Below are 26,839 nucleotides of genomic sequence, written 5' to 3' on the forward strand. Positions count from 1 at the left end.
TTATTGATATTTCTCCCGGCAATCTTGATTCCAGCTTGTGTTTCTTCCAGCCCATGGTTCTCATGATGGACTCGGCACAGAAGTTAAATAAGCAGAGTGACAATATACAACCCTGACGTACTCCTTTTCCTGTTTGGAACCAGTCTGTTGTTCCATGTCCACTTCTAACTGTTGCTTCCTGACCTGCATACAGATTTCTCAAGAGGCAGGTCAGGTGTCTGGTATTCCCATCTCTTTCAGAATTTTCCACAGTTTATTGTGATCCACACAGACAAAGGCTTTGGCATAGTCAATAAAGCAGAAATAGATGTTTTTCTGGAACTCTCTTGCTTTTTCGATGATCCAGCGGATTTTGGCAATTTGATCTCTGGTTCCTCTGCCTTTTCTAAAACCAGCTTGAACATCAGGGAGTTCACGGTTCACGTATTGCTGAAGCCTGGCTTGGAGAATTTTGAGCATTACTTTACTAGCGTGTGAGATGAGTGCAATTGTGTGGTAGTTTGAGCATTCTTTGGCATTGCCTTTCTTTGGGATTGGAATGAAAACTGACCTTTTCCAGTCCTGTGGCCACTGCTGAGTTTTCCAAATTTGCTGGCATATTGAGTGTAGCACTTTCACAGCATCATCTTTCAGGATTTGAAACAGCTCAACTGGAATTCCATCTTGTGATGCTTTCTAAGGCCCACTTGACTTCACATTCCAGGATGTCTGGCTCTAGAGGAGTGATCACACCATCATGATTGTCTGGGTCGTGAAGATCTTTTTTGTACAGTTCTTCTGTGTATTCTTGCCACCTCTTCTTAATATCTTCTGCTTCTGTTAGGTCCAGACCATTTCTGTCCTTTATCGAGCCCATCTTTGCAGGAAATGTTCCCTTGGTATCTCTGATTTTCTTGAAGAGATCTCTAGTCTTTCTCATTCTATTCTTTTCCTCTATTTCTTTGCATTGATCGCTGAAGAAGGCTTTCTTATCTCTTCTTGCTATTCTCTGGAACTCTGCATTCAGATGCTTGTATCTTTCCTTTTCTCCTTTGCTTTTCGCCTCTCTCTTTTCACAGCTATTTGTAAGGCCTCTCCAGACAGCCATTTTGCTTTTTTGCATTTCTTTTCCATGGGGATGGTCTTGATCCCTGTCTCCTGTACAATGTCACGAACCTCATTCCATAGTTCATCAGGCACTCTATCTATCAGATCTAGGCCCTTAAATCTATTTCTCACTTCCACTGTATAATCATAAGGGATTTGATTGAGGTCATACCTGAATGGTCTAGTGGTTTTCCCTACTTTCTTCAATTTGAGTCTGAATTTGGTAATAAGGAGTTCATGATCTGAGCCAGTCAGCTCCTGGTCTTGTGTTTGTTGACTGTGTAGAGCTTCTCCATCTTTGGCTGCAAAGAATGTAATCAGTCTGATTTCGGTGTTGACCATCTGGTGATGTCCATGTGTAAAGTCTTCTCTTGTGTTGTTGGAAGAGGGTGTTTGCTATGACCAGTGCATGTTCTTGGCAAAACTCTATTCGTCTTTGCCCCGCTTCATTCCACATTCCAAGGCCAAATTTTCCTGTTACTCCAGGTGTTTCCTGACTTCCTACTTTTGCATTCCAGTCCCCTATAATGAAAAGGACATCTCTTTGGGGTGTTAGTTCTAAAAGGTCTTGTAGGTCTTCATAGAACCGTTCAACTTCAGCTTCTTCAGCATTACTGGTTGGGGCATAGACTTGGATAACTGTGATATTGAATGGTTTGCCTTGGAAACAAAGAGAGATCATTCTGTCGTTTTTGAGACTGCATCCTGTCGTTTTTGAGACTGCATCCAAGTACTGCATTTCGGACTCTTCTGTTGACCATGATGGCTACTCCATTTCTTCTAAGGGATTATTGCCCGCAGTAGTAGAGGTAATGGTCATCTGAGTTAAATTCACCCATTGACCTCTAACACCACAGGGATTGGGGGTACCTACTGCCCCTGCATCTGTGGTTCTGCCTCCAAGGATTCACCCAACCAGAGCTTATGTGGGATCCCAAAGTATTTACTGTTGAAGAAAACCCTCGCATAAGAGTCAACACAATCTGTAAAATCTCAGACACCTTTTTATTTTTTGGCGGAAATTGACAAGCTCATCCTAAAATTTATTTGGAAATGTAAAAGACCAGAATGGCGAAAACAATGTTTAAAAAGAACAAAGTTGGAGGCTTTCAAAACTCCCCACAAGGCTACATCAGGCAAGACTGCGTAGTAGCAACAGAAGGTCAGGGAACAGAAGGGAGACTCCAGAAACAAATTGAGGGGTTTAGTGTCAACTTACAGTCAGTAAAGGTGCCAAGACAATTCAATGGGAGAATGAACATCTTTTTGATAAACGATGCTGAGACAACCGGATATCCACACAAATGATGCACAGACAGAAATGAACTCAAGACGGTTGATCCACAGCAGAGGCCTGAGTTTAAGATCAAGATCATAAAGCTCCTGGAAGAAAACATGACTGACGTTCATGACCTGGGATTAGGCAACCGCTGCTTAGATACGATGAAAAGCACAAGGGACAAAATGAAAGACAGACACATAGGATATCAAAGCTCGCAGCTTCTGTGTCTCAGAGAAACTGTAAGAGAACGAGGACACAGAATGGGGGAAATAGTCGCAAATCCCGTAAGGGCCTAGTACCCAGCGTACACTAAGAGCTTTTATAACTCAAAACAGCAACTCAGCTGAGAATGGGCAGAAGATCTCAATGTTTCTCCAAAGAGGATAAACGATGACCAATAAGCACGAAAAGATGCTCAACACAGGTGGTCACATGGCATTGTGACTCGCTAGACATGAGTCTGGGCGAACTCCAGGAGATGGTGGGGGACAGGGAGGCCTGGCGTGATGCGGTCCCTGGGGTCACAGAGTCGGGCAAGACTCAGCAACTGAACAACAAGGCGCTCACCATCATTCATCACTCGGAAAGTGCAAGTCAACCCACAGTGAGATGCCACTTCACACCCACTCCGATGGCTAGAATCACAGAGAGCGACGACGAGCATGGCAAGAACACGGAGAAGACGAGCGCCTGGGCGCGGACCTCAGGGGCGCAGGCGCTTCGGAACACATTCCAGCAATTCATCAGTCAGTTAGACACAGAGGGACTACACAACCCATCCATTTCATTTCTCGGCATAAACCCCAAAGGAATGACAATATATGCCCATGCAAAACTTGCACACAAATGGGTCATAGCAGCATCCGTAATCCCGAAGTGCAAACCTCCCACGTGTCCGACGCAGGGCGAGCCTGGTCTGCTCACGCAGCCGAGCGCCGTCTGGACTGAGGAGGGCGCACTGACAGCACCAGGGGGTGGCCTTCAGGGCGCCGCGCTGCGCGGAGAAGGCTGGCGGGGCGGCGGCGCCACGTGCAGGCAGCGCCCAGCAGGTGGACCCGGAGAGCAGCGGAGAAGGCTGGGGCAGGGCGGGGCTGCACTTGTCCTGGGCGTTGAGCAACCCTGAGCCACGTCACAAAACGCCCAGGCCGTGCAAGACACCCCCTGGTGGCCAGGCTGCCGCGTCCACCCCAGGCAACCAGGCGGGTGGGCCCTACGCGCTGGCAGAGGTCCCCGCGGCAGAGACATCCACGCCTCTGGGACACTTGGCTTAACAGTGCACGCCGGGCCCTGGACCAGGAGGCGCGGATGGCACGGGGACCCCGCGCACGGGCCTGGCCCTCTAGTTCAGGGCGTAGTTAAACTGGTTTGCAAACTTCTCGTGCTTCTTCCGGTCCATCTGGTTCATGGCGGTGACCACCCTCTGCACGGCTGCCCTGCGGGGAAGCACAGGGAGCCGTGACCAGGGAGGCTGGCCGGGCCCCGGGCCCCTGACTGCAGCCCGGCGGGACGGGGACCCCGGTGCTGGGCTGGCTGCTGCACCTGGGCCGCTGGGGAGGCCCCTGCAGAAGGGCGCCGCGGCGAGGGGCTCTGCCTCCAAGGCCACCTTGGCCAGGCCTGGCAAGTCTCCCACTGCTCACTGAGCTCCAAGGGCGGCCTCCAGACCCCAAACTCACCCATCAGAGCACGGTCCGCCCAGCAGCCAGGTGGGCAGACGCAGCAGGACACGCCCGGTCCCCTCAGCTCAGATTCCTCCTGCCTGGCTGCGCACGGAGCCCCACCCAGAGCAGACACACTGGGACAGGCGGCTCTGCCTGGGGGGAGGCGTGGCCTCCCACACGGCGTGCTGCAGGCCACACGGCTCGCTGCAGGCAGCCCGCTCGGGGAGCGCAGGGAGGGTGACCCAGGCCACACTCCCGGCGTCAGCACCCACCCTGCCCTCCACGCTGGCCGAGCCACAGGGAGCCAGCCATGAGCCCAGAGCCCGGGCTCACGACACCCCAGACGCAGCTGCTCTCGTGCCCACAGCACAGGGGCTCTGCGGGTGCTCAGGAAGCGGCCCTCTGGGCTCCCAGACTTGGTGCTCGCTGGGAGCATGTCCCCTGGCCGGTGCAGCGAGCAGAGCACTGTCCCAGCGTCCGGCCTGAGGGCGGCCCCACCCCGAAGCCTGGGTGCTACCCAGGCAGGCATCCCTGCACCTTCCCTGGGCACTGGCAGTGGGCAGTGCCTCTGGCCACCACAGAAGCGGAATGGACAGAGAGGCGCTGGGCGGGCAGCCCCTCCGCTGGCATCCCAGCACCTGGGGCAGAGAACGGGACACCGTGAGGAGCACTTACTTGGCGAAGACTTTCTTGGCGATGCGCGCGCGTGCCGTGTCAGCCTGCCGCTTGAGGTCAGTGAGGCCCGGATGCTTCCGCCGCTTGCCCTTGCCTTTCCCGCCAGGCCTGGATGAGCCCAGATCTACCCCGGTGGCCGCCTCCACGTCCCTCAGGAACTCGGGGTCCTGCCAGTCTGCAGACAGACTGAGATTTCAGAAAACACCCGCACGAACTTCACCAAGGCCCGACCCCTCCGTGGTGGGTTAAGTGGGGGGATCCCCATGGAGCCCCTAAGCAGGAAGGCGGCCAGGGGACAAGGCCACAGGCAAGCGGCTGTGTCAGCCTCCAGGTGCGCTGTGGCCACTCAGCCTCAGCGGGGCCCTCGGCCTGCCCCTGCCAGAGGGTGGGCGCAGGCCAGCCGCGGCCAAGGGAGCTGCCCGCTGCGCCTCCCGATTGGCCTGAAGCTAACTTGGCCCCAGGTCCCTGCGAGGAGGGTGTCAGCTCACCCAGCCCCCTCAGGACAGCAGGAGCGGGTGGTCCAAAGGGAAACAGATGTCCCCCAGTCCCCGCCCGGCCTCACCTGTCCTGGCTGCACCATGGGCCACATCCGTGTGCCCACTTGCCAGAATGGAAAGCGTTAACAGTCCAAATCTGGGAAAAGAGCTCCCAACCCACGGGCAGAGGCCTCAAGGTCCACTCGCCTCAACCTCCTTCTCTCCCAGGGGCGGGGTGGGACGGGGCTGTGCGGAGGTCCCTGAAATTCAGCGTCCATCCAGCATAGGCCCCGCCAGTGTCCAGACCTATGGACCCCGGCCCCGGCTGGCAGAAGGGTGCCAGACACCCCAGACCCCAACAGTGAGCAGCCCGAGCTGGCAGAGGGGCCGGCAGTGAGCAGGCCACGTCCAGTGGGGGGTGGCCAGGCGCCCAGATTCAGAGATGGCACGGCCTCCCCAGGGTGATTTCTGAAGTGAAGGGATATGGAGCTGCACAATCCAGGTACAGGAGCGATTAATCCAAGATTAAGGAAAACTGTCCAAACAGTTTATCTCCCAGTAATGAGAAGGCGTCACAGTTTAGGAACCCAGTGAATAGAGCAATTGTTTAAACACAACGGAAAAACGCCGGCACCCAGTAGAGATGGAATGAGCATCTCAGGAAAATGAAGGAGCAATTTAAAAGCCTTTGAAGAAAATCAATAGAAGCCAGCAGCGGGCCGTCCTGCGTGCTGACGGGCCCCGGAGCCCCACACGCATTGTCACCGAGGTGAGCGCTGGGGAAAAGAAAATTGCCCGCATGCGAGGGAGGCGGGATCGATACTGCAGTTAGTAAAGAGACGCTATTTCACATCTGACTGGCCAGCGCTGGCCGCGGCCCCGGCCCGGTACCTGTTGTTAACAAGTCACCGAGGGCTGCAGAACCTGACGCTCTTCAGGGCTGACACAGAAAACAGGCACTTGACTTGCTCCTGAGTGCAGGCCACCAGGGGAGGCGGCGGCCCCTGGGTTAGTGGGCCAGGCCCCTCCCTGCCACCCTCCAGGCCCAGGGCCCAGGGGCTGACCCTGCTGTGAGGCTGGAATCCAACGCCGACCTCTCCTGATGGAGGAAGGGCCTGCTAAAGCGACCCATGGTCTGGTCGGGACCTGCAGGGAGCCAGCACTGCCCCGAGGACACGGCCACCCTCCGCCTCAGGGCGTCCTGGGCCTGAGCCCATGCCTTTGTCAAGAGTGGGGGCCTCCAGACCTCAACCCAGGTTGACAAACCATGCGGTTCTGACACAGGGCAGGCCCCCGCCCCACCCTGAGAGAACCTGGGGCTGCCCTGGCAGGGGGCCGCTTCTGTGGGTCCCCACCCTGCTTGTGGCTCAGGAGCCTCTGGGAGCCAGGCAGCAGCCAGCCCATGCCAGAACGCAGGACCGGCTTGCGCGGAGCATGTGCGCTCCGTGAAGGGTGCAGAACAGCGCCTCAGCGGCGCCAGTCCCTTGTCCATTTTGCATGAAACTGGTCTATGGGCCAAAGACGGGGACCGCGAGGAGGCACCCCAGACAGCACACCACGCTCAGAGGCCCGGCAGGACCGCCTGGGACCACAGGCAGGACCTTGGCCTTCTGCTCGCACACCACACACGGTCCACAGCCCCGTGCGCACGGGCTGGCCAGGCAGCAGGTGAGCAAGCAGACAAGAGCTGGCAGCCCCAGGCAGCCCCAGGCCTCAGCCGTTCACCTGCCTCACGTTGTTCCCTCACATGCTTAGACATGGGCCTAAGAACCCAGAACCCCGACAGACAACGAGAAAGCGGTTTCCAGCCGTGTGTGTGCCCATGCCAGCCAGCAGGAGCCGTGTGAAACTGTGGCCGGGATGGAAGCTGAAGCTGAGGGTCCCGCCAGCGCTGAGGGCCTCACATCCTGGCCGCAGCTCCTGAGCTACGGTCACCACTGTCCTGGAGGCGGCAGCTGACCCCCGCAGGTGCCACGGGCTGGCCTGGAGGCCACTGGGCACAGGGCTTCCTTACCCCAGGCCCGCCCCCGTCCCCCAGACCCACCTGGGCGCCCCGCTGGCCTCTGCAGCTGCTGCCTCTGCTCCCTGGCCCTGTCCTCCGCGTGGAGGGGCCGTCCCGCGTCGTCTCTCGGGATGATCTTCCCGTGGAAAGGGCACTGTGAGGAGAATGGAGCAGTTTTGATGCAGCACAGGCTGCCGGCCACCGCACTGACGGCTCTGAGGAGGGCCGGCCCACACCTCGCCACCCTCCAACACACGCCACACAAGGCAAGGCCCTCGGGTGCAGCGTGACAGAGCCAGGCAGGGAGGGCAGCCTGTGGTCAACCCGCCTCCACGGACCCCGGGCCCAGCACAGAGCGGGCTCAGGACCACGTAGGCGGCGACGCAGAGACTGAGGTGGAGTGGCCCAGCCCTGTGCCCACCCGGGGGGTCCTGGTGCCAGCAGGCTGGAGCCCAGCCCTGCCTCATCTGCCATGGGCCCCCCAGGCCAGCCCCACCTTCAGGCGGTCCTGACGCGCGCAGAGCTGGCCGTCGGGCCGCGGGGCGCGGCAGCGGTGCTGCACAGGCTCGAACTGCCCTGCGAAGGCGATGCAGCGGCTCCGCAGGGCCTCGGAGACGCTGGCGCTGTCCACCTCAGCGTCCACTTCGCAGGGCTTCCAGAAGCGGTGCTCCGAGTCACACCTGCACACAGACCCACCTCTCAGCACCCACAGCGAGGCTGGGCCTGCGAGTGCACCCAGGGCAAGCGGAGATGCCGCGCATGGCAGGGGTACGCCAGGCACAGCCCAGTGGCCTGACACCCCAGTGTGGCCTGGACCTGGGTGGGGCTCATTGATGGGCGTTAACAAGACACAGACCCCGTGTCCCCACCCTTCAGGTCTGCAGATACAGTGCGGGCGGCGCAGCAACGCAGCGGTGTCCAGGAAGCTCCTTGTAAAGCCCTGGGCCCGGCCCACAGGAGCCCAGGCAGAGGACAGGAGATGGTGACGCGGGCCTGGGGCAGAGCTGGGAGCGCGGGCTGGGCTGGGCCGGGCCAAGGCCCTCATACCTCTCCACGCTCTACCATCAGGGCGGGGACAGGGGAGGCCCCTCAGGGGGCCACAGGGAGATTCAAAAAGCCCACAGGCCTCTGGGCAGGGCCGGACCACCACCCAGCCCTGGGGCTTCCAAGGCCCACTGGCCTCAGTGGGCAGGGCACTAACAGCTGTGTCCACTGTGCACAGAGGAGTGGAGTGCAGTACCCTCACTCACTTGAGGATCTTGCCGGCCGCTGGCTCCTCCTCGCCCCAGGTGCACAGGTCCACCCCGAAAGGGACGACAGGTGCCCGGGCCTGCTCTGCCGCCCGCCGTGCAGCCTGCTCCGGGGCCAGCGGAGCCCTGGAGAGTGAGCAGCACTCAGGGATGGGGAGCCCAGGGCCGCCCCGGCCACCTGCCTCTCCTGCCCCCCAGGTCCTGGGGATCCCCCTGGGCCCTGACCCCCGACCCCTACACCTCAGGCCTGGACCAGGGGAGCCAGCCTCACACCGCGCTCCTCACGCGGGCCTCGGGGTGCCCCGATGTCTGTCCCTCTCGCCCCGAAGCCTGGAGCCTTTCCTCGGGGCGGACCTAGCCTGCACGCCAGCAGTGAGGACTCAGGGCCCCAGGTCCCCACCCCAGGCAAATGCGGTAGGCACCCGCCCTGCACACGTGGGGCTGCCTGGGCGTCACCTGGGGCTCGGGGGCGAGGCTGGGGACCCGTGGGGTCGGAGCCGGTGCAGTTGGGCGGCCGCAGAGGTGGGGTCGCAGGCCTCCATGTCACTCCCAGGCCTCTTCCTCGCCTGCGAGCCTGGTATGGCCAGACCTTCCCCCAGCCCTGGAACACAGAGATGTCTGCTCTCAGTCGCCACCCCGGATCCTGCACGGAGCCCTGCAGGGCGCCCCGCCCCCGGTGACGGCACAGCCCGTGAGCGCACCTGTCCGGCCGGCCCAGGCCCATGGCTGGCTACTCATTGCCGAAGCCACCAGACACCGACCTCTGTGGGCCAGGCGTTTGCGCCGAGTGCCCAGAGCAGTGGAGGCCGTGTCTCTGACGCCCCTGGACCCCATTCATCAGGACCCCTGCCCACTGGTGCCGGTGTCCAGGCTGTCCCTGACCCCTGCCAACCCTGCCCAGCTGGGCACGGGGCCAGCGTCCCGGGAGGCAGGGGGCGGAGCCATCAGGACCCAGAGGCGCTCCACCCCGAGGGCCCCGCCCACTCTCTGAGCTTTCCTCCGCACAGCAGGAAGAACCGCGACCAACGCACCCAGGATACGGGAACTGAAGAGGGGCTGGAGACGCAGCAGAAGACAAGAGGGGACCCGAGCAGCCTGGGGAGGGCGGCCCCCGGCAGGGACGTGGCACGGGAGGCGGCCACACACACGTGCAGACAGCTCTCCGTGCATGGAGGCGTGACGCGTGACGCGTGCCCACGTCCTCATCACCTGACCCCAGGAGGAGAGGAAATGACTGGAATGGGGGAAAGACAGTCCAGGCTTCCTGGAATCAGAAGGAAACTGAGGAGTTTCCTGAGGGCAAAAAGGAGACAGAGAAAGAACAGGCAAGTCACTCAGGAGAGCAGTTAGAAACATCAGAGGGGAAGAAAAAGGTCTGAGCAGCTTTCCTCCAAAAGCCATGAACATCCATGGGCACCACGAGCAGTTGAGTATGAGGTCTGAGGGATGATGTTCAAACTTAAGACTTTTTCAACCAGCTCCGCTAGGTGTCAAGGTCGCGGCTTCTATGGCAGATACCGTGGACCTCCCATCCAAGAAATCCTTCCCAGGAACAGAGAAAACTGACAGGACGGCCAAGTGGGCAGCTCCAGGGGCCACAGGGCTGCCGGAGAGCAGAGCTAGAGGACATCAACACAGGACAGCCCACCATGCCCTGTGCCTGGCCTCCGGACGGCACCTCCATCCTTCCATCTGTGTGCAGGGACTCACTCAGAGAAGCGAGAGACAAAACAATAAACAATGCAGCCTGGAATCTGCACGCAGGCTCCCTGCACACAGAGCCTGGAGTCTGCATGCGGCCTCCCTGTGTACACAGAGCCTGGAGTCTGCACGCGGCCTCCCTATGTACACAGGGCCTGGAGTCTGCACGCGGCCTCCCTGTACGCACAGAGCCTGGAGTCTGCACGTGCCCTCCCTGTACACACAGAGCCTGGAGTCTGCACGTGCCCTCCCTGTACACACAGAGCCCGGAGTCTGCACGCGGCCTCCCTGCACAAAGAGCCTGGAGTCTGCATGTAGCCTCCCTGTGTACACAGACCCTGGTGTCTGCACGTGCCCTCCCTGTACACACAGAGCCTGGAGTCTGCACGCGGCCTCCCTGTACACACAGAGCCTGGTGTCTGCACGCGGCCTCCCTGTACACACAGAGCCTGGAGTCTGCAAGTGCCCTCCGTGTACACACAGAGCCTGGTGTCTGCACGCGGCCTCCCTGTACACACAGAGCCTGGAGTCTGCACGTGCCCTCCCTGTACACACAGAGCCTGGAGTCTGCACGTGCCCTCCCTGTACACACAGAGCCTGGAGTCTGCACGCGGCCTCCCTGTGTGCACAAAGCCTGGAGTCTGCACACAGCCTCCATGCACACAGAGCCTGGAGTCTGCACGCGGCCTCCCTGCACAAAGAGCCTGGAGTCTGCATGTAGCCTCCCTGTGTGCACAGAGCCTGGAGTCTGCACATGGTCTCCCTGTATACACAGAGCCTGGAGTCTGCATGCGGCCTCCCTGTGTACACAGAGCCTGGAGTCTGCACGCGGCCTCCCTGTGTGCACAGAGCCTGGAGTATGCACACGGCCTCCCTGCACACAGAGCCTGGAGTTTGCATGCGGCCTCCCTGCACACAGAGCCTGGAGTCTGCACGCGGCCTCCCTGTACACACAGAGCCTGGAGTATGCACACGGCCTTCCTGCACACAGAGCCTGGTGTCTGCACATGCCCTCCCTGTACGCACAGAGCCTGCAGTCTGCACGCAGGCTCCCTGTACACACAGAGCCTGGAGTCTGCACGTGGCCTCCCTGTGTGCACAGAGCCTGGAGTCTGCACGCGGCCTCCCTGTACGCACAGAGCCTGGAGTCTGCACGCGGCCTCCCTGTACGCACAGAGCCTGGAGTCTGCACGCGGCCTCCCTGTACACACAGAGCCTGGAGTCTGCACGCGGCCTCTCTGCACACAGAGCCTGGAGTCTGCACGTGCCCTCCCTGTATACACAGAGCCTGGTGTCTGCACATGCCCTCCCTGCACACAGAGCCTGGAGTCTGCACGCTGCCTCCCTGCACACAGAGCCTGGTGTCTGCACGTGCCCTCCCTGTACACACAGAGCCCGGAGTCTGCATGTGGCCTCCCTGTACACACAGAGCCTGGAGTCCGCATACAGCCTCACACCCACCCAATGCTGTCTGGCGCTTTTGCAGAAGCCCCACGATGCCCACAAATCTGAAAACGTTTTCTCCAAGTCTTTCATGAGACTCGCCCGCCCTTCCTGCTCCAGACGCCCTCCAAGCTCACACACAGACTAAGCGTGGGGTTCACCCCTGCTTCTCGAGTGCCTGTGGCTGAGAGCAGAGGACCCGGGGCAGAGCCAGTCCCCAGTATGGCAGCTCCGCGTGGGTCACCGGCAGCCCCCAGCTCTGAGCACATTCGGAAGGCAGGCTGGGACCAGGCTCTGCCACCAGCAAACCCCAGGTCCAGGGACAAGGCCTTCCAGGCGACCCACCCGGGATACTGGCAATGCCGCACTCCCAGCTGGTACAGACACACAGCCACGCGCACACGTGGGGAGGCAGGCCGATAAGTGGCCGCAGTGGCACTTACGAAGATGGATACAATCACTGCCCAACAATCGATGTGAGAATTCCTAAGAGTTACAAGAATGAAATATACTTTTCATTGATTTGTTGTTTTAAACCATTAAAAAGATGAGGAAGCGTGTTAAAGCAGGGTAAACAGGGCACTAAAGACACTCCCATTCTCACACTGTTGCAGAAAATCAATCTCCATGACATACTTTCAAGCAAAAATCCAAAAAGCAGGTGAGTCCACGGCCCTGGGAATGGTGCTGTTGAGGAGAACACCGACGGGGAGCCCGGCGGCCGCGGGCCCCACCTGCCGACCGGGGCGTCAGACCCAGGCCTGGACCTCAGCTCAAATTCACTCCCGCAACGGCTCTTAAGAAAAATCACAACAAATGTCTAAATCCCTTTTTTGTTTGAAGTAACCAAGTAGCACCCATTTGCACTGCGGCAGGCGGGGTGGTGGGATCGATGGCAGGAAATGGGAGGCGGGGGCTGAGCGCAGAGCTGGGCTCAAGCCTGACACTATTGATTTTACCTAGTTCAGCTGGCCTTGTAATTAAAATGTAAATTTGAGAAAGAGATTATGTCCTGACAGAAATGGTAGGATTAAGGAGAAGATAAAAGCCCCTCAGTGAAAATTCAGAGAAAGGAATGAGAAAGAAACGGGCGCCGTCTCCCCAGCTACGGGCTTAGACGGACCTACTGCAGAGTCATCGCCTTTAACTGAAAACCAGTGACGACGATCAACTGGCACCATGAACTGGCGCCCAGCACTTCCTGCGCTGCCCCTGCGGCACCAGGGTCCATGGTGCAGACCCAGCCCTGGACCCCTTGAGGAGCAAGGGGTCTCCTGCCGCCCGCTGTCAAGAGGCCTGTCCTGGGGCACAGCGGCCCCTCCTGCAGGGGGTCCCAGGCGCCCGGCCCACAAACCCCCGGGGAGCAGCGCGGCTACACTCTGCGCACCTGGCCGCCGTGAGGACAAGCGGGAGCTGGCAGCACCCGGGGGTGGCCACCTACACTGGTGCCTGGAGACCGAGCTCCCCCTCAAGGGAGGCGGCCAAGGCGGACTGCAGAGACGGGCCGGGCCCCTCAGGGCTCCAGCACCCGCCCCTGCCGCCTCGTGGGCGCGGGATGAGGCCTGCGGGTGGCAGACCCAGACCAGGCACCTGGAGGGGCATGTCAGAAGGCAGGGCCCCAGAGACGGCCCAGGGCTCAGAGGAGACCTGCGCTGGGACGGCGTGGCCAGCGAGGTCAGCGTGAGGGCGCGGCGGGGGCTGGAGGGCTGGGGTGGGCAGCAGCTGCGCCCTCAGGCGCCCAGGGAGGGCCTCAAGGCAGCGGACGGGGGGCCTCGAACAGCAGGTGGGGTACACCCTGGCCACATCCACGCCTCGACTGCCTGCGCACCTAAGCCCTGGACAGGCTCACTGTCAGCTCACATGCCAACTCAAACCTCGAGTCGACAACTCGCTCCCTCCCCACACGAGCCCCACGTGGCGCAGGCTTCACGCGCTCCCTCTGCGCACAAGGCGCTCTGTGCACACGCGGCTCCTGGAGGTGTTTGGAGAGAAACTCCGGCAAAGGCAGGGGGCAGCAGCGCCTCCCCGAGGGGCCCTGGGGCTCCTGGACCAGAGGCTGAGCTGCGACCCCACCGACGGGACCAGGACTCAGGGAGGCCTGCGTCAGCAGGTGCCTGACCTCGTAGGGAGAATCACGGTTTCCAATGGAAGTGGCTCCGCAGGGGCACCCAGTGGGGTGGCAGAGACCCCAGGACGACGTGGCACGGACTGGGCACCCTGTGGCCGGCCCCCTGCTCTGCGGGCCCAGGCTGGACCCAAGCCCGCCCTCAGGGGCCGCGTCCTGAGGGCCCCCCTCCCGGGCCCATGCCGCTGCTCACCGCACTCAGGCCGCAGGTGCTCCGGGACACAGGCCTCGTAGCCCTCCTTCTCCGGGACCTCCACAAAGTCGTCCTCGTCGTCATCCTCGTCCCTGGGGGCTGCCATCTGGGGAAATACCCCAAGCTGTGAGTGACAGCCGCAGGCAGAGCCCCAGCCTCGCTTCTGTGGACTGCCTCCGGGGTGGGGCTCAGCATGTACCACGTGGCCCCATTCACAGTCCACCTCATTCCCTAAACCGCAGCAGCCCACATGCGCCTCCGCCGGCTGGCCCACTGAGACCCACAGACGGGCATGCTGCAGCCCAGGGCGCCCCACAGGCCTGAGGTCCTGGCCCTCCACCCAGCTCCGGCCAGACCAGAAGCACCGCCCCCAGGCGTCCAGTGCTGCGGCTGTGACCACGGCACTTCCAGAACGTTCCATCCTAGAGAGCGGCTTGTTACAAGGCCACTGAAGAGAAAGCCTCCCCTGGACGGGGCAGGCCTCCCTGCTGCTCTCCGAGCCTGGATCCCCCCCACCCCCCCAACCCGAGTCCAGTGCCCCAACATCCACTCCCCCACAGCACCCTCCCTGGAGGCAACCAGCCGGGCCGGAGTGGCAGGGACCCTGGGAGGGGGGGCTCACTGCACGGGGCAGGGGCTCCTCCGGAAAACAGCTTGGAGGCGGCCCTGCACTCCCGCCACGCGCTGGGGCCACACGCAGCCTGAACCAGGGCTCAGCAGCCTGCGCCTCTCAGGGAGAGCTCCTCCCCTCACATTCTCAACCCCCACATCCCTACGACGGGGCATGGGGCCCGTTCTTCACGAGAGGGCGCCGCTCGGATGTGCCTGGGACCTGGGCTGCACAGCCAGTGCCGCCCGGAAACACTCCAGAGTCTGAGGGCCCGCAGCCCCAGGCCCAACTGTAGAAAATGTTCAGAGACCGTGGCCGGGCTGATGCCCACTGGACTCTCACCCTCCCCTCCAGGGTCCATCCCGATAGCCAGGCCCTGGGGCACACGGCTGCCCGGGGCAGACAGACAGGGGCCGGCCCGCCAACCCCAGGGCAGGCGGCCAGCCAGGCTACAGCCGCCCAGGACCCAGAGGCTGAGGAGCCGCTGGGAGGCCTAATCAGATGCAAATGCTCAGCTTGGGTGCAAGCCGCGGCGCGCGTCTGGGAGGCACGGAGACATTAATCATTGGAAACTGTAATTTTTGTTATCAGTCTAACACTGATCAAAAGGGAAGCCTGTCTCCACCGCTGACCTGTGAAACGTCCCAATTATACTCTTTGGAAATGACAGGGGCACTTAACTCCAGAGCCGAGCAAATGACGACGATCAATCACGTTTGAATAACAATGAGCCGCGGACCTGAAAATTATTTTTGTATAGAATCTACCCAGGAATTTATGAAAGGTGGAAAGCAGCCCAAGGTTTTCGGGCATTACGGTCCCGGCTAGTGCCGTGCGTATCAAACACTAAACAGAATTTATGTGTTTTAATTTTCCAAAAGGTGGATGTGGAGTGCGTGCCGCGGTGCCCGACGCCCGCGCCAGGCCTTAAACATGGAGCTCCCTTTCATAAGCGACTATGCTTATCGCGCACACCCTTGAGTTCCACCCGGGACTTTTATTAAATTTTCATTTCCTAAAAAACATTTGGATGCTTAGCTAACTATTAGGAATTATACCCTCTCTCTCCCCAGGTAAAGCTGTTTATCCCTGTGACTAAGCCCGGGAGCCCTGGGCTTAGATGCGCGTGAGGCCCGCGGGCCTGCAGGGCAGCCTCCTCAGGCCCCAGACCCTGGCGCACAGCTCTGCAGGGCGGTGCCAGCAACCTCCCGCAAGAGCTGCTGCAGGGGTCGCTGCCACCCTTACGTCCCAAATACCTCGGAGGCTTGGGTGACCCTCGAACCAGGCCCCCGGAGAAACAGGGGTCCCACTCAAAGGAAGGTCTAGTTCTCCGGGCTGCGCGGGGCTCTGCGGCGCTGAGCCCCGGGGGCACCCCATCCCTGGAGGGCAGCGGAAGGAAACCCCCCATCACCCAAGCTGGGCAGTCCTCTCCCATCCTTAGAGGAGCACTTGGCTGGGGACACCCAGGCCCACGGAAAGTGTCTACCTGCACTTGAGGGGCCAGCCCAGGGCTCCCAGGCACCATAGCGGCAACCTCCTCTCGAGGTTAAAGGTCACAGGTCAAGTCAGAAATTATCTGGGCATGGGTGGGAGGCGGCTGGGGGCAGAGCAGGGGCACAGAGACCCCTGAGGGTCCTGGGGGATGTCACAGCCTGCGAGCATCGGGTGAGGCAGGAGGCCTGCACAGCAGGGTCAGACTCGCTGACGGTCCTCAAGAGCAGTTTGCTGGGAGTCGAGCTTCCCCGTTGTGAAGAGAGACCATCAGACACGCTCGAGAAAGCAGCCCGCCCTCGCCCAGGGGCCCAGAGGTGCACCTCCCCTGCCAGGTCCAGTCCTGGGCCAGGCAGGCAGGCCAGGCCCTGCGGCTGACGCCCAGGCCCCGGGACTGAACCCTCAGGGCCCCAGGGAGGCAGAGGATGCCCCAGGCCTTCCTCTCATTCCACACAAATTGATTCTCACCCAGTTAAAAGGATTTAGAAAAATGAGGCTCTGAAATCATAATTAAGCAAGCAACGAAAGTGCTAAAATATACGACATAATCTGATTACAGAAGCATGGGAGCGGGCTGCTAACTGCTCGAGAAGGATGGGAAGGGCCACCTCCCAGACCTGCCCGCCCAAGGCCTGCCCACGGTAGAGCTGGACCATTAAACACATTCTGTGCCATCTAATTAACTTGGGGCGCCACTGCCATTACTTTTCACCCAAGAAATCACTTTTGTTCAGTTTTATGCGTGTATGTTTCCCTTTAAAAAAAAAAATGATGTAAGGCCCCGTCAGACAAGTGAGCGCCAAGCTGCATCTGTCTCCTCAGCTTGATGGCAGCGCACTTAAAGCCCATTCTATCTTATAAACCAAAAATTAACCGTGCTCAGCTGTGAGGGTCGTCATCACAGCTGCTATTTATATGCTAATACCCTCCCTGGACCGCGTGCAAATTGCCCAGCTAGGCCAATATCTCATGCGCATCTCCGCTGCCTGGACGCACCTTGGCAGGTGTGGGCCTGCTGCGGGCGGGTGGTGACCATCACAAGCCTCGAGTGGGCGCGGGGCGCTGCCGCCCTCCTGCATGGAGGGGCCTGGAGCCACCAGCCCCTCTCTCACCAGCTCCCGCCGCTCCAGCACTGAGGCCAGCCAGCTGGGATGTGCGAGGCTGCCACCGCCCCATCAGGCCCACCAGGTGCCAGGCCACCATTTCCAGGCAGAGGCAACAGCTTCCTGAGTCTGTCCTGCGTCCAGACGGGCAGCCCATGCTCCTGGGACCCCACCTGGGGCCTGATGCAGGCTGGCTGGCCTCACCCAGCCCAGCCTCTGGGCGAGATCGCGTGCTCACCATGCACTTGGCCTTAACAAGAAGATCCATGCAACTCCCCCAGACTCAGCCTTCCCATCTGTAAAACAGGGTTAAGGATGGAATCGACCTCACAGGGCTGACTCTGGAATTAAGGAAACCACCTGTGAAAGTATTCAGGCGAGAGCAGCCACCCTGGAGAGCGCTGGGGACCTGGGCTGTAGGGCAGGGATGGCCCAGGGCCTTCGGGGGCGGGGGGCTGCCCCCATAGCAGCCAACGTGTTCCCAGTCCTCGCGAGAACACGGGCAGCCCCTGCCCCAGCTGCCGCCCCTGCACAGCGGCCTTTGGCGCGAGAGTGATGGAGAGAGCAGTCCCCAGGAAGGCTCACTGGCCCGGCCAGGCCCAAGCCCCTCACGGCAGCTGATTCAGCTCCCTGCCTCCCTGGGGCCGCGGCGCAGTCAGCACTTCACCCCGAGGCTCTCTGCTCAGGAAGCCGGCACCGAGCGGCATCCAGCCCAGCACACCTGGCCACTAACAGAAGTCACGCGGGATCTGGGCCCTTGCAACGAGTGGGAGCGTGTGGGGGTTAAACGCGAGGCTGCCGGCAGACTGGCAACGGGAGAAGGGGAGCACTGTGGGGGCGCTCCAGCGGCTGCAGCGAGGAGCCCGGGGCTGAGAAAGCACCTGCTCTGCAGAGAGTCATTGCTTTCTGTCTTACTGGGGGGGGAGGGGATTAATATTTTATGAATCATACAATACAAAGTAAGTGATGATCACAGCTACATAATTAAACAACAGGCAATTTGAAAGTTTCCCAAGGATTTTATCAGCATAACAGATGTAGCAGCCACGGATTATTAGGCCTGTTCTCCAGCAACAGGGCTGGAAACTAAATTTACCAAACTATGCTCCACATCGACCTAGCTAAGACCGATCTCTACCTGCTTCCACACGGAGCTGGGACAGACACACCGTAAAACAAAAAGTTACACACGTTTAAGCCGGCTTAAATCCTCTTTAAAGACAGAACACCTACATCGAAAGGAAAAGAACACGGCAACACAGGCTAAAGCAGGGAGCCTGGCCAGAGAGCCCAGCCAGGCGGCGGGGCAGAGGTGCCGCACACACGGCGCCTCCACAGTGGGAGCAGCAGGACCTCAGGCCTGCCCGTCTCCTGCGGTGTTAGGGTCCCAAGCACTGAACTGCACACTCCCAGCTCAGCTTGCTAGCGGAGACACCAGGCAGAGACCGTCTCACGGGAAGACGACCAGGCAAAGACGCCGGTCTGTGTCGTCACCGCGGCCGCGCAGACACCGCAGAGCCGCGCAGACACCGCAGAGCCGCGCAGACACCGCAGCGGGGCTGTTCTGGGAGCCGGGCTGCCTGAGCAGGCGCTGCCTCTCAGCTGCACACCCAGTCACTCCACCCGCAGGTCCGTGGCCCGGAGAACGGACAAGCACGTGCTTAAGGGCTCCAAGCCTCTAAGCTGGGGCTTAGAGGAGACAGGGCAGCCCCGCTTCCTCCTGCTGAAGCCACCACGCAGACCCCACGCCCCCTGGCCCGACTGGACTCCCCGAACACCCCTTGCATCCTCAGTCTCCTCTCTGCAGAGGGCCCCCTCTGACCTGACCACGTGCCTCCCAGGCCTTGGGGCTGCCCGGCTGCGGCCAATGACCTGCTGACGCTCAAGCTGGGTCAGGCCCAGGGGCCACTCAGGGCTGGCTCCCTGCAGCTGGCCTCTCCAAGCGGCCCTCAAGGGAGCCGCGGCAGGACACCCGGAAGGCTCTGCTGCCGGTCCTGGGCCTGGAGTCCTGCAGGGCAGGCTGGTCCCGGGCTACAAGGAGCAGGCATGCTGCTGGGGCCCCCTCACGGATCTCCCCAAAGCCCTGGCTGCCTCCAGCCCAGCAAACCTAGGAGCCACCGGGACGGGTCACCCAGCCCCACCAGCACAGCAACCGAGAGATGGCCTTTGCATAAGATGGGCCGGGCTGAGCCGGCCGTGAAGGGGCGCATGGGGCTGACCCCCAATCCCCACAGCACGGGCCGCTCTCGGGCCTGACCCCCCACCCCGACGCCACACCCAGGCTCTGCTGAGGCTCAGACAGGGACGCACACACAGGACCAACTGCTCTCCTGTGCCCAGAAAGCACCCTCTCTCACTGTGAAACAAGCATCGAGGTCACAACCCCCAGAACTGACTGACTTCTCACTGAGCTGCGTACTCAGCAAAGCCCTGTAAAGAGGCGGCCTCCGGAGCAGCCCGTGACCGGGTCCGCGCGCCCGCCCGCCGCAGAAGGGCGAGAGCGCCCCCTGCCGGCCCCCGAGGGCCGCGCGGCGCGGGGCGGAAGGCGGAGGGCGGCCTGAGCTCAGAGGCAAGGACGAGGGTGCGGCAGGCTCCGGGCGGGGCCGCTCTCCATTCTAAGTCCGGGGTCCTAAACCTGACCTTGTCCTCAGCAAAGAACGGCGCCTGCCCACCCCAGGCCCCCTCGAAAAACGGGAGGGGGCAGGGCCCGTCACCCCGCACCCACCGCGTCTCCTCCAGGTGGCAGAGCTCCCTTCTAATCACTAAGGCAGTCAGCTGCAGATCCCCTCCCCCAACACACACACACACACACACCCTGCAGCTGTGGCTCCCCTCACCCCAGCGCCCCCGTCGCCTCCGTGTCCTCCTGCCCGAACCCTGGCCCAGCCGCGCCGCCTGCGGGCAGGGCCTGGCCACGGTCTCTGGCACTCAGACGAGTCTGCTCCTCTCTGGCACTCAGACGACTCTGCTCCCGGCGAGGAGACACTAAGACCCACAGGGCTGAGCTCGGATGGGGGATGGCCCCTGGCTATCCTCACAGCCAGCTGGGGGCACTCACCTCCCCGCTGCGGCCCTCCTCGGGCACGATGTCCAGCTCCCGGGACTTCTTCAAGGCCGCTTCCAGCTCGGTCTTCAGGTAGATGGCACCCTCCAAGTGCCCACCGTGTGTCCCCGCGCGGGTGAACAGCTGCGAGGACAGGACAGCACCTCCTAGGCCAGGCACTCACTCTCCCCTACGGCCAGCACTGCACCCGCTGTCAGCCCATGCGGCCCATCTGGACCCAGGGGCCCGCCCTGACCCAGGTGCACGCCCAGAGCCGGGAGCACGCCCAGAGCCGGGAGCACGCCCAGAGCCGGGAGCACGCCCAGACCCCGGAGCCCGCCCAGACCCCAGAGCCCGCCCAGAGCCGGGAGCACGCCCAGAGCCGGGAGCACGCCCTGACCCCGGAGCCCGCCCAGACCCCGGAGCCCGCCCAGAGCCGGGAGCACGCCCAGAGCCGGGAGCACGCCCTGACCCCGGAGCCCGCCCTGACCCCGGAGCCCGCCCAGAGCCGGGAGCACGCCCTGACCCCGGAGCCCGCCCAGACCCCGGAGCCCGCCCAGAGCCGGGAGCACGCCCTGACCCCGGAGCCCGCCCAGAGCCGGGAGCCCGCCCACAGCCGGGAGCCCGCCCTGACCCCGGAGCCCGCCCTGACCCCGGAGCCCGCCCTGACCCCGGAGCCCGCCCAGACCCAGGGGCCAGCCCGCATCCAGGAACACACCTGGACCCAGGAGCATGCAGCCGGCAGGAGCTTGTTCTGGATGAGCCTGAGCGCATCCTGGGCTGCACGGATGACGGCCGAGTTGTCCTCGCTCTCACGCACCCTCAGGCTGTCTGCAGCAAATGCATGGACGGTCAACGGAGGAACTGCCACCCAGGCAGGTCACGGGGTATCCCAGACTGGACCACCCGCCAGCCACTCATCACCTGGCACCCAAACCTGCCAGCCAAGGAGACTCTGTCTTGTGGCTTTTGCCACAGCAGGTTTAGCCTAACTCCAACGGCCCTCTCCAGGCCATGAAGTCAGGGGACGCCCCCCCCGCCCAACGGCCACACTGCCCTCAGGATGGAGGCCCCACCCGCCCCTCAGCCCAGGGTCCTCCCTGTGAGCTCTGCCACCCCAGCAAGCCTCAGCCAGCACCCCCTCCAGCGTGACCCCTGTGTTGAGCCCTTGGTGCTTCCTTGCAGGGCAGAAGGTCCCGCTGTGGCTGCAGAGGCTGGGTGGCCTCCAGCCTCAGCCTCACCCCACCTGAGGGGCCCGAGCCAGGTGGGGTGGGACAGTCAGTGCCCCTCACCCACAGAAGCTGGAATGCAGGAACCCACGGCGCCAGCGTGGGCACGGCCCATGTTGTCACAAACATGGCAAAAAAACGGTTTCTCTCGATTCCTCCTCCCAGCTGCCCTCTGGCCCATGGAGCGCCCTGCACGTCAGAGGACTGGCACCCTGTGCCCTACACGCCGGAGTGCCTTCCCATGCTCACCTCACAGCCCAGAGGCCGGAGCACCGGAAGTGTCCCAGGGCCTGTGGCCGAGGTGGCCTGGCGTGGGGGCAGCCCTACCTGAGGACAGCTCCACGTCCAGCGTGTACTGCTGGGAGCCCAGCCCGTGGTGCCGCACGAACCCCTCTGGGTCGCTGTCCTCCTCCTCCGAGGGTGGCCCTCCCGCGCCCGCGGCTCCCGGGCGGCCTGAGCAGGCAGGCAGGCTCTTGCTGCAACAGGGCTGTTCCTCGTCCCCGTCACCCTTCTCGGGCACGGGGCACCAGGTGGACCCGGGGACCAGGTCGAGGTCGAAGGGCAGCAGCAGTCGGAAGCAGCTCTCCAGCTCGGTGAGGCAGCCCCGGATCTCCGCGGACATCTCTGGGAGAATGGGACGCGGCTCGATGGACCCCGGCGGGAGTGGCGTCCAGGAGGGGACAGAGCGCGCCCCGCCCCCTCCCCCACAGGCCGGCGGGTGCCCTGCTCCGGAGACCACTCCAGGACGTTCGGGGCGACACCCTCAGCCGTGCCCGGCGAGAGCCTGCCTGGACGGCACTCCAGCCGCTCGCCGCCGAGCTCAGCTCCGCCCCACCAGCCCACTCTGGCTGTGGCTGCCCGCGGAATCTCCCAGCTCTGTGGCCTTCCCAAGGCCAGGCTTCTGGAAGGGCCTTCGACCCGCTGCCCTTCAAGCTGCTCCCACCCTGGGTGCCGCCCACAGGGAGGTCGGGCAGAGAGATTTGGGGAGCAGACTGGCAAGACTGCAGTTGAGGGGTGTCAGGGTCAGATGGGCGGCAACGCTCAGGCCACCATGGGACGCGCGTCTGCAGCGTGGCCGCTGGGGCCGCAGGAGAGGGTGGGCGGCCTGCAGGGGCCCTCCCCCACCCTCGACTTGAACCAGCTCTGTCCACCCTGTCTACCCACCTGCCCCCAAACCCCCAGCGAACCTCAGCCGGCGCCTCCTCCAGCGCGACCCCTAGGCCCATGGCCCTGGTGGTCCCTTGCAGGGTGCCAGGTGCCCGGGGATCTAGGTCTTCCTGCGGCTACGGGGCCAGATGACCTCCAGCCTCCTCCTCACCCCCCGCCCCCACCACACTCCCAGAGCACGCCCTGTGACAGGGGTGCAGTGCTGGGCAAGGACCTGAGCTCTGCCTGGGAAGGAGCAGCAGGCTGGCTCGGGATGGCGCCCCACTCCCCACAGCTCACCTTCCATCTCCCGCGCTGCCCACTGGGACCTCTCCTTGTAGATTCTGTCCAAGTGCTTCTGTCTCTCTTCTGCTCGCTTTCTTTCTGCCAGAGTGCGAGCGTCCACGTCCTGGAAGTCTACCTGAGAAGTTTAGGTAAAGGTCAGGTCCAGCTACAAAAAATCTAACGAAAACGTGACTTGCAACCAGGCCTAACAGCAGGCGCAGCAGCGCAGCTCTGCTCAGGAGCTACAGGCCAAAGCGCTGTGGCCTCAGGCTCACGCGTGCTGCTTTAACACGCAAGGCAACACCCTCGACGGGAACACTAAACCCCCAGAATGAACACAGCCGCCGGCGCCTCCTAGTCAAGTCAGGTCAAAAGGCTTCTAGCCACACAAACGCCGCAGTGGGAAGGGAGGCTGCTGGCCAGACCCAGAGGCCTGAGGACGCTCGAGGGGACCCCAGGGGGCAGCGGGAAGGGCAGCAGCCACAGGCCTGGAGTGGGTGGGGAGGGAGGGGCAGTAACCGGTCCTAGCAGGTGTCGGCCACCCAGACTGGCTGGGCCCAAGCGCAGAGCCTGGCAGAGAAAAGAGCTGTGTCTGAGCAGATGGCTCTCACGCTCCTGTTCACCTTGTGGAAACCAGGGCCAAAGGCTCAGCCCCACCTACACGTGGGGACGAGCTGAGGCCCTTCCCTCACAGCTGCTCCTCCGGCTCCAGGCCACCCCCTGCCCAGACCGCACGGGCCGGTGGTGCAGTGCAAGGCCTGCCCACCTGTTTGCTGTGCTTTAGGAAGTGGAAGCCCAGGGCCAGCTTCTTATAGGCCGCACCGTACTTCTCATTCCAGCCATGGACGGCCCGGGTGGCCGCTTGCCTCAGCCTCTGTGCCACCTCCCTGGGGGGCGGCAGGGGCCGCTCATGGTCAGTACCCAGCGTGAGCTCCAGGAACTCCTGGAAGTTGGAAATGACCAGTGTCCTGAACTGGTGAGACCTGGCGAAGAGCTGGCCCAGGACCTGGAAGGCGGACAGGCGGACCTCTGCGTGCTCCTGGCTCAGCTGGGCCATCAGCAGGTGGTAGGCGTGGCTAAGCTGCTCTTCGGAAGACCTGGAGACACAGCCGCAGTGGCAGGGGCGCGGGCACTTCCGGAGCCATGTGCCCTTCCCCCGCGGCAGACCAGCACTGCCCACGTGCCAACCCTGGCCCTGCCCATTGCCGGATAGCCCACAAGGCGAGCTTTTAACTACTTTCATGAAGACAAACAGAAAAAAACATTCCCTGACACAAGGAAACGCTGTGAAGCTCAGGGTCAGGGCGCACGGTTTCACGGGACCCAGCCAGGCGCTGTCATTTATTCCGGGGCTGACCGCCCATCCACAGCCGGGTGCCTGGGAGCCTGAAGGACTCTTGGCCCGCCCAGCTAGCAGCGGTGCAGAGACCCCACCCCAAGGGGAGACCACCCCCAGCCCCCTGGAAAGCTCTGTAGCCTTCTGGGAGCTACCCCAGGAGGCGTGCACACCGCAACCCCTCTCTCGTTCCTCTTCCCAGCTACCCTCACGCTCCCCACCCTGCATGCCCTGCTCTTTGGGGGTTTTCGGGGAATGCAACAAAGCCTGGCCTGAGTCACCGTTTTTAACCAAAGTGTAAATTCTTGTCACTGAAACGATCATGTAAGTTCTGTTCTGTGAACATATGGCAAGGATCACCAGCAGAGTTCCTCGCTTCTGCTGCTGGTGCTGAGAGGCTCTTGGGTGAGAGCAGTGTCCAAAGACAGGACAAGAGTCCACCCGTGTGACCTCTAACCTTCCTCCCACACGTGTTCCAACACTGAGTAACCCTTCAATCGTACACGTGCGCTCAAGGTTAGGCATCCACACAGAGAACTGAACAGACCTGTTCTTCCTAAGGCTGCACACCCCTGCCTCGAACTGCTGCCCCAGAACAGGACCGAGCACTGCAGGGCCCTGGGGAGATGTCCTGGGGAGATGTCCTGGGGGGTGTTCCTTTGCTGGTTCTTCCCCAGCAGGGAAGCTGACCCCAGGGTAGCCCCACATTCTCCTAGGGTTGGCACAGACTTGCTGAGACAGAGCCTTAAGACATACTTGCAAATTTTCTTCAGTTGCTTCATTTTCTCAGGGTTCAATTGGGGCTCTCCTGAAGTTGTGAGCTCTTCAACCAACTCTGAAAGTTTCTGATCCATATCTAGAAACAGGAAACGCAGAGACGCTAAACGACCACCTAGTATTTCACAGCTCTGGGTTTTATTAGATGTCGCTGGGTTCCACTGTGTGTCAGGCACAGGGTATCGGCACAACGCTGAGGGGGTCCTTGAGACCTGGCCTCTGTGACATGACCCCCTGATACTGAAACAAATCAAGGTGAGATTCCGGGCCGGGTCAACAAGACATTTTTGATGGTAATTAGCAAAAGGGCAACAAGAGACCGGGGCTCTGCAGGTCTACAATCCGAGAGCCACGGAGCACGCAGTCACGCTCGGCGGGAAGGCAAGGACCAGAACGGCTGAATTACACTCAAGCTAGCTTTCCCGCAGGACTGCAGGCGCACCTCTTTCCTCGCCAGCTCGACCATCCCTCCGAAAGCCACAGGGTGGCCTCTAGACCCGCAGGGCGAGCTGCTGCATCTCGACCTGCTCGCGGGCAGCCGCCCGAGGCGGGTATGGAGGGGGCCGGGGCGCCCGCGCCGCAGGGGGAGGGCCGGCGTCGGGGGCAGCGAGGACGCCCGGCGCTCCGCCGCGTCTCCCACCAGCAGTAACGTCTGCCGTCGCCGACGCTGGGCCGCCGGGGCGGGCCCGCCCTCCGGGGCAGAGCCCCAGCGCCCCGCCGCCCTCGGGCCAGTCAGGGCCGACGAGCCCCGGCCCTGAAGTCCGCGGCGCGGCCGGACCGAAGAGGGCGGCGTCCAGCGCAGGGCGCGCCGGGGGCACCACGGGGCGGGGGACGAAGGAGGCGCCCCCGAGAGAAGGCTGCGCTCCGACCCCGGCCCGCCAGGCCGCCCCTCAGCTCCACCTACCGCGCTCCCTGCCGCTCGCCTCAGCCCACCCTTCCGGCGAAGGGCCCGCCCCCCGTCACGTGCCCCGGATCGCGACAGTCATTGGCCCGCCCCAGCCCGGCGGCGCGCGGGGAAGGTCGGAGCGGCCGAAGCCCCGTCTAACCCGCTTGGCGGCAGCTCTCTGCTTAGCCCGCCCCTTCCGGCGCAGGCCCCGCCCCTCCTGTCACGTGACCCCCAGCGTGGCGAGCAGTGGCCCGCCTGGACCCCGAGGCGTGGACGCGCGGTCAGAGCCGAGACCTGCGCGGTGACGCAGGCGCGCTCCCGGCCGAAGGCGCGCTCGCGGGGGAAGGGGAGGGGGGCGGGTCTGACGACGCGCGAGAAAAAAGGAGGCGGGCGGGCGCGGCAAGGCCTTAAAGGGACCGTGTGCTCGTGGGCTGGGCCGGGCCCGACTGCGGGTGCGCGCTCGGCTTTCCGGCGTCGGCCCGGAAGCGTGGCGGCTCCGCGCGCCGGGCCGCCTGGTGGGCGCGCTTCTCCCTGCCGGCGCTGCCCAGAGGGCTCCCCGGGCCGGGTCCTGGGCGGACGCCCCAGCCGTCCCCGAGAGGTGGTGCCCCCGCTGGCAGCGCCCTCCCCGGTCCGTGGGCGGCGCGGGGAGGCCGGCCCGGGGGACCCTCCCCAGAAGACCCGCCCTGGCTCGTGTGCCAGCCGCCCGCCGGCCGCACGTCCCGGGGCCGGGACCGGCGCGGGGCCGGGCGCAGGTCCTCCCGAGGCCGCGGCGGGGACGCCCCCAGGCCTGGCGGCTCCGGCGTGCTCGGACGCCCGCCGTAGCCGGGCCCTCGGGAGGCTCCGCGGGCCCGCGGCGCCCGCACGGACCGGCGAACGGCAGCTGGGCTGTGTGCGGGGGCCTGGGTCGGGCAGAAGGGGCCGACGGCGCCGCAGGCCAGCCGGCCCAGCGCCTCCGCGGGCGGCGGTGCCCGACGCGCCGGGCTCCCGTCTCGGGACGGAGAACAGGGCGCCGCTTGGACCGTGTGGTAGCGCTGACACAGAA

The 26,839-nt window shown here is 62.7% G+C and overlaps 1 protein-coding gene across 3 annotated transcripts; it reads right to left on the reverse strand.

Annotated features, from left to right (window-relative positions):
* Positions 1-2,072: 2,072 nt before the first annotated feature.
* UVSSA (UV stimulated scaffold protein A) lies at positions 2,073-26,116 on the reverse strand. Of its 3 annotated transcripts, none has more exons than XM_069593306.1 (14): positions 25,958-26,116; positions 24,891-24,990; positions 23,565-23,895; positions 22,814-22,934; positions 21,695-21,991; positions 20,857-20,969; positions 20,154-20,282; positions 13,892-13,997; positions 8,886-9,030; positions 8,430-8,555; positions 7,676-7,859; positions 7,222-7,333; positions 4,702-4,876; positions 2,073-3,801 (listed from the first exon to the last, which is right to left on the reverse strand). In XM_069593306.1, exons 2-14 carry the CDS (start codon positions 24,986-24,988, stop codon positions 3,708-3,710), a joined length of 2,031 nt encoding a protein of 676 aa, XP_069449407.1. In that variant the 5' UTR covers positions 24,989-24,990; positions 25,958-26,116; the 3' UTR covers positions 2,073-3,707. The 3 variants fall into 3 exon arrangements, with proteins under 3 accessions (XP_069449407.1, XP_069449405.1, XP_069449406.1); XM_069593304.1 differs by lacking the exon at positions 25,958-26,116 and adding an exon at positions 25,816-25,895; XM_069593305.1 differs by lacking the exon at positions 25,958-26,116 and adding an exon at positions 25,354-25,853.
* Positions 26,117-26,839: the final 723 nt, after the last annotated feature.

Source organism: Ovis canadensis, chromosome 6 (genome assembly GCF_042477335.2).
Source record: "Ovis canadensis isolate MfBH-ARS-UI-01 breed Bighorn chromosome 6, ARS-UI_OviCan_v2, whole genome shotgun sequence".
Taxonomy (NCBI): Eukaryota; Metazoa; Chordata; class Mammalia; order Artiodactyla; family Bovidae; genus Ovis; species Ovis canadensis.

What these genes read in the sequence shown, in the direction of transcription:
- UVSSA (XM_069593306.1), bottom strand. Translation starts at nt 24,988, where the DNA reads ATGGATCAGAAACTTTCAGAGTTGGTTGAAGAGCTCACAACTTCAGGA. An exon ending in CAACTGAAGAAAATTTGCAA is followed by an intron (nt 23,896 to 24,890) that starts GTATGTCTTAAG and finishes CTGTGTCTCCAG; the next exon opens with GTCTTCCGAAGAGCAGCTTA. An exon ending in TCCTAAAGCACAGCAAACAG is followed by an intron (nt 22,935 to 23,564) that starts GTGGGCAGGCCT and finishes TAAACTTCTCAG; the next exon opens with GTAGACTTCCAGGACGTGGA.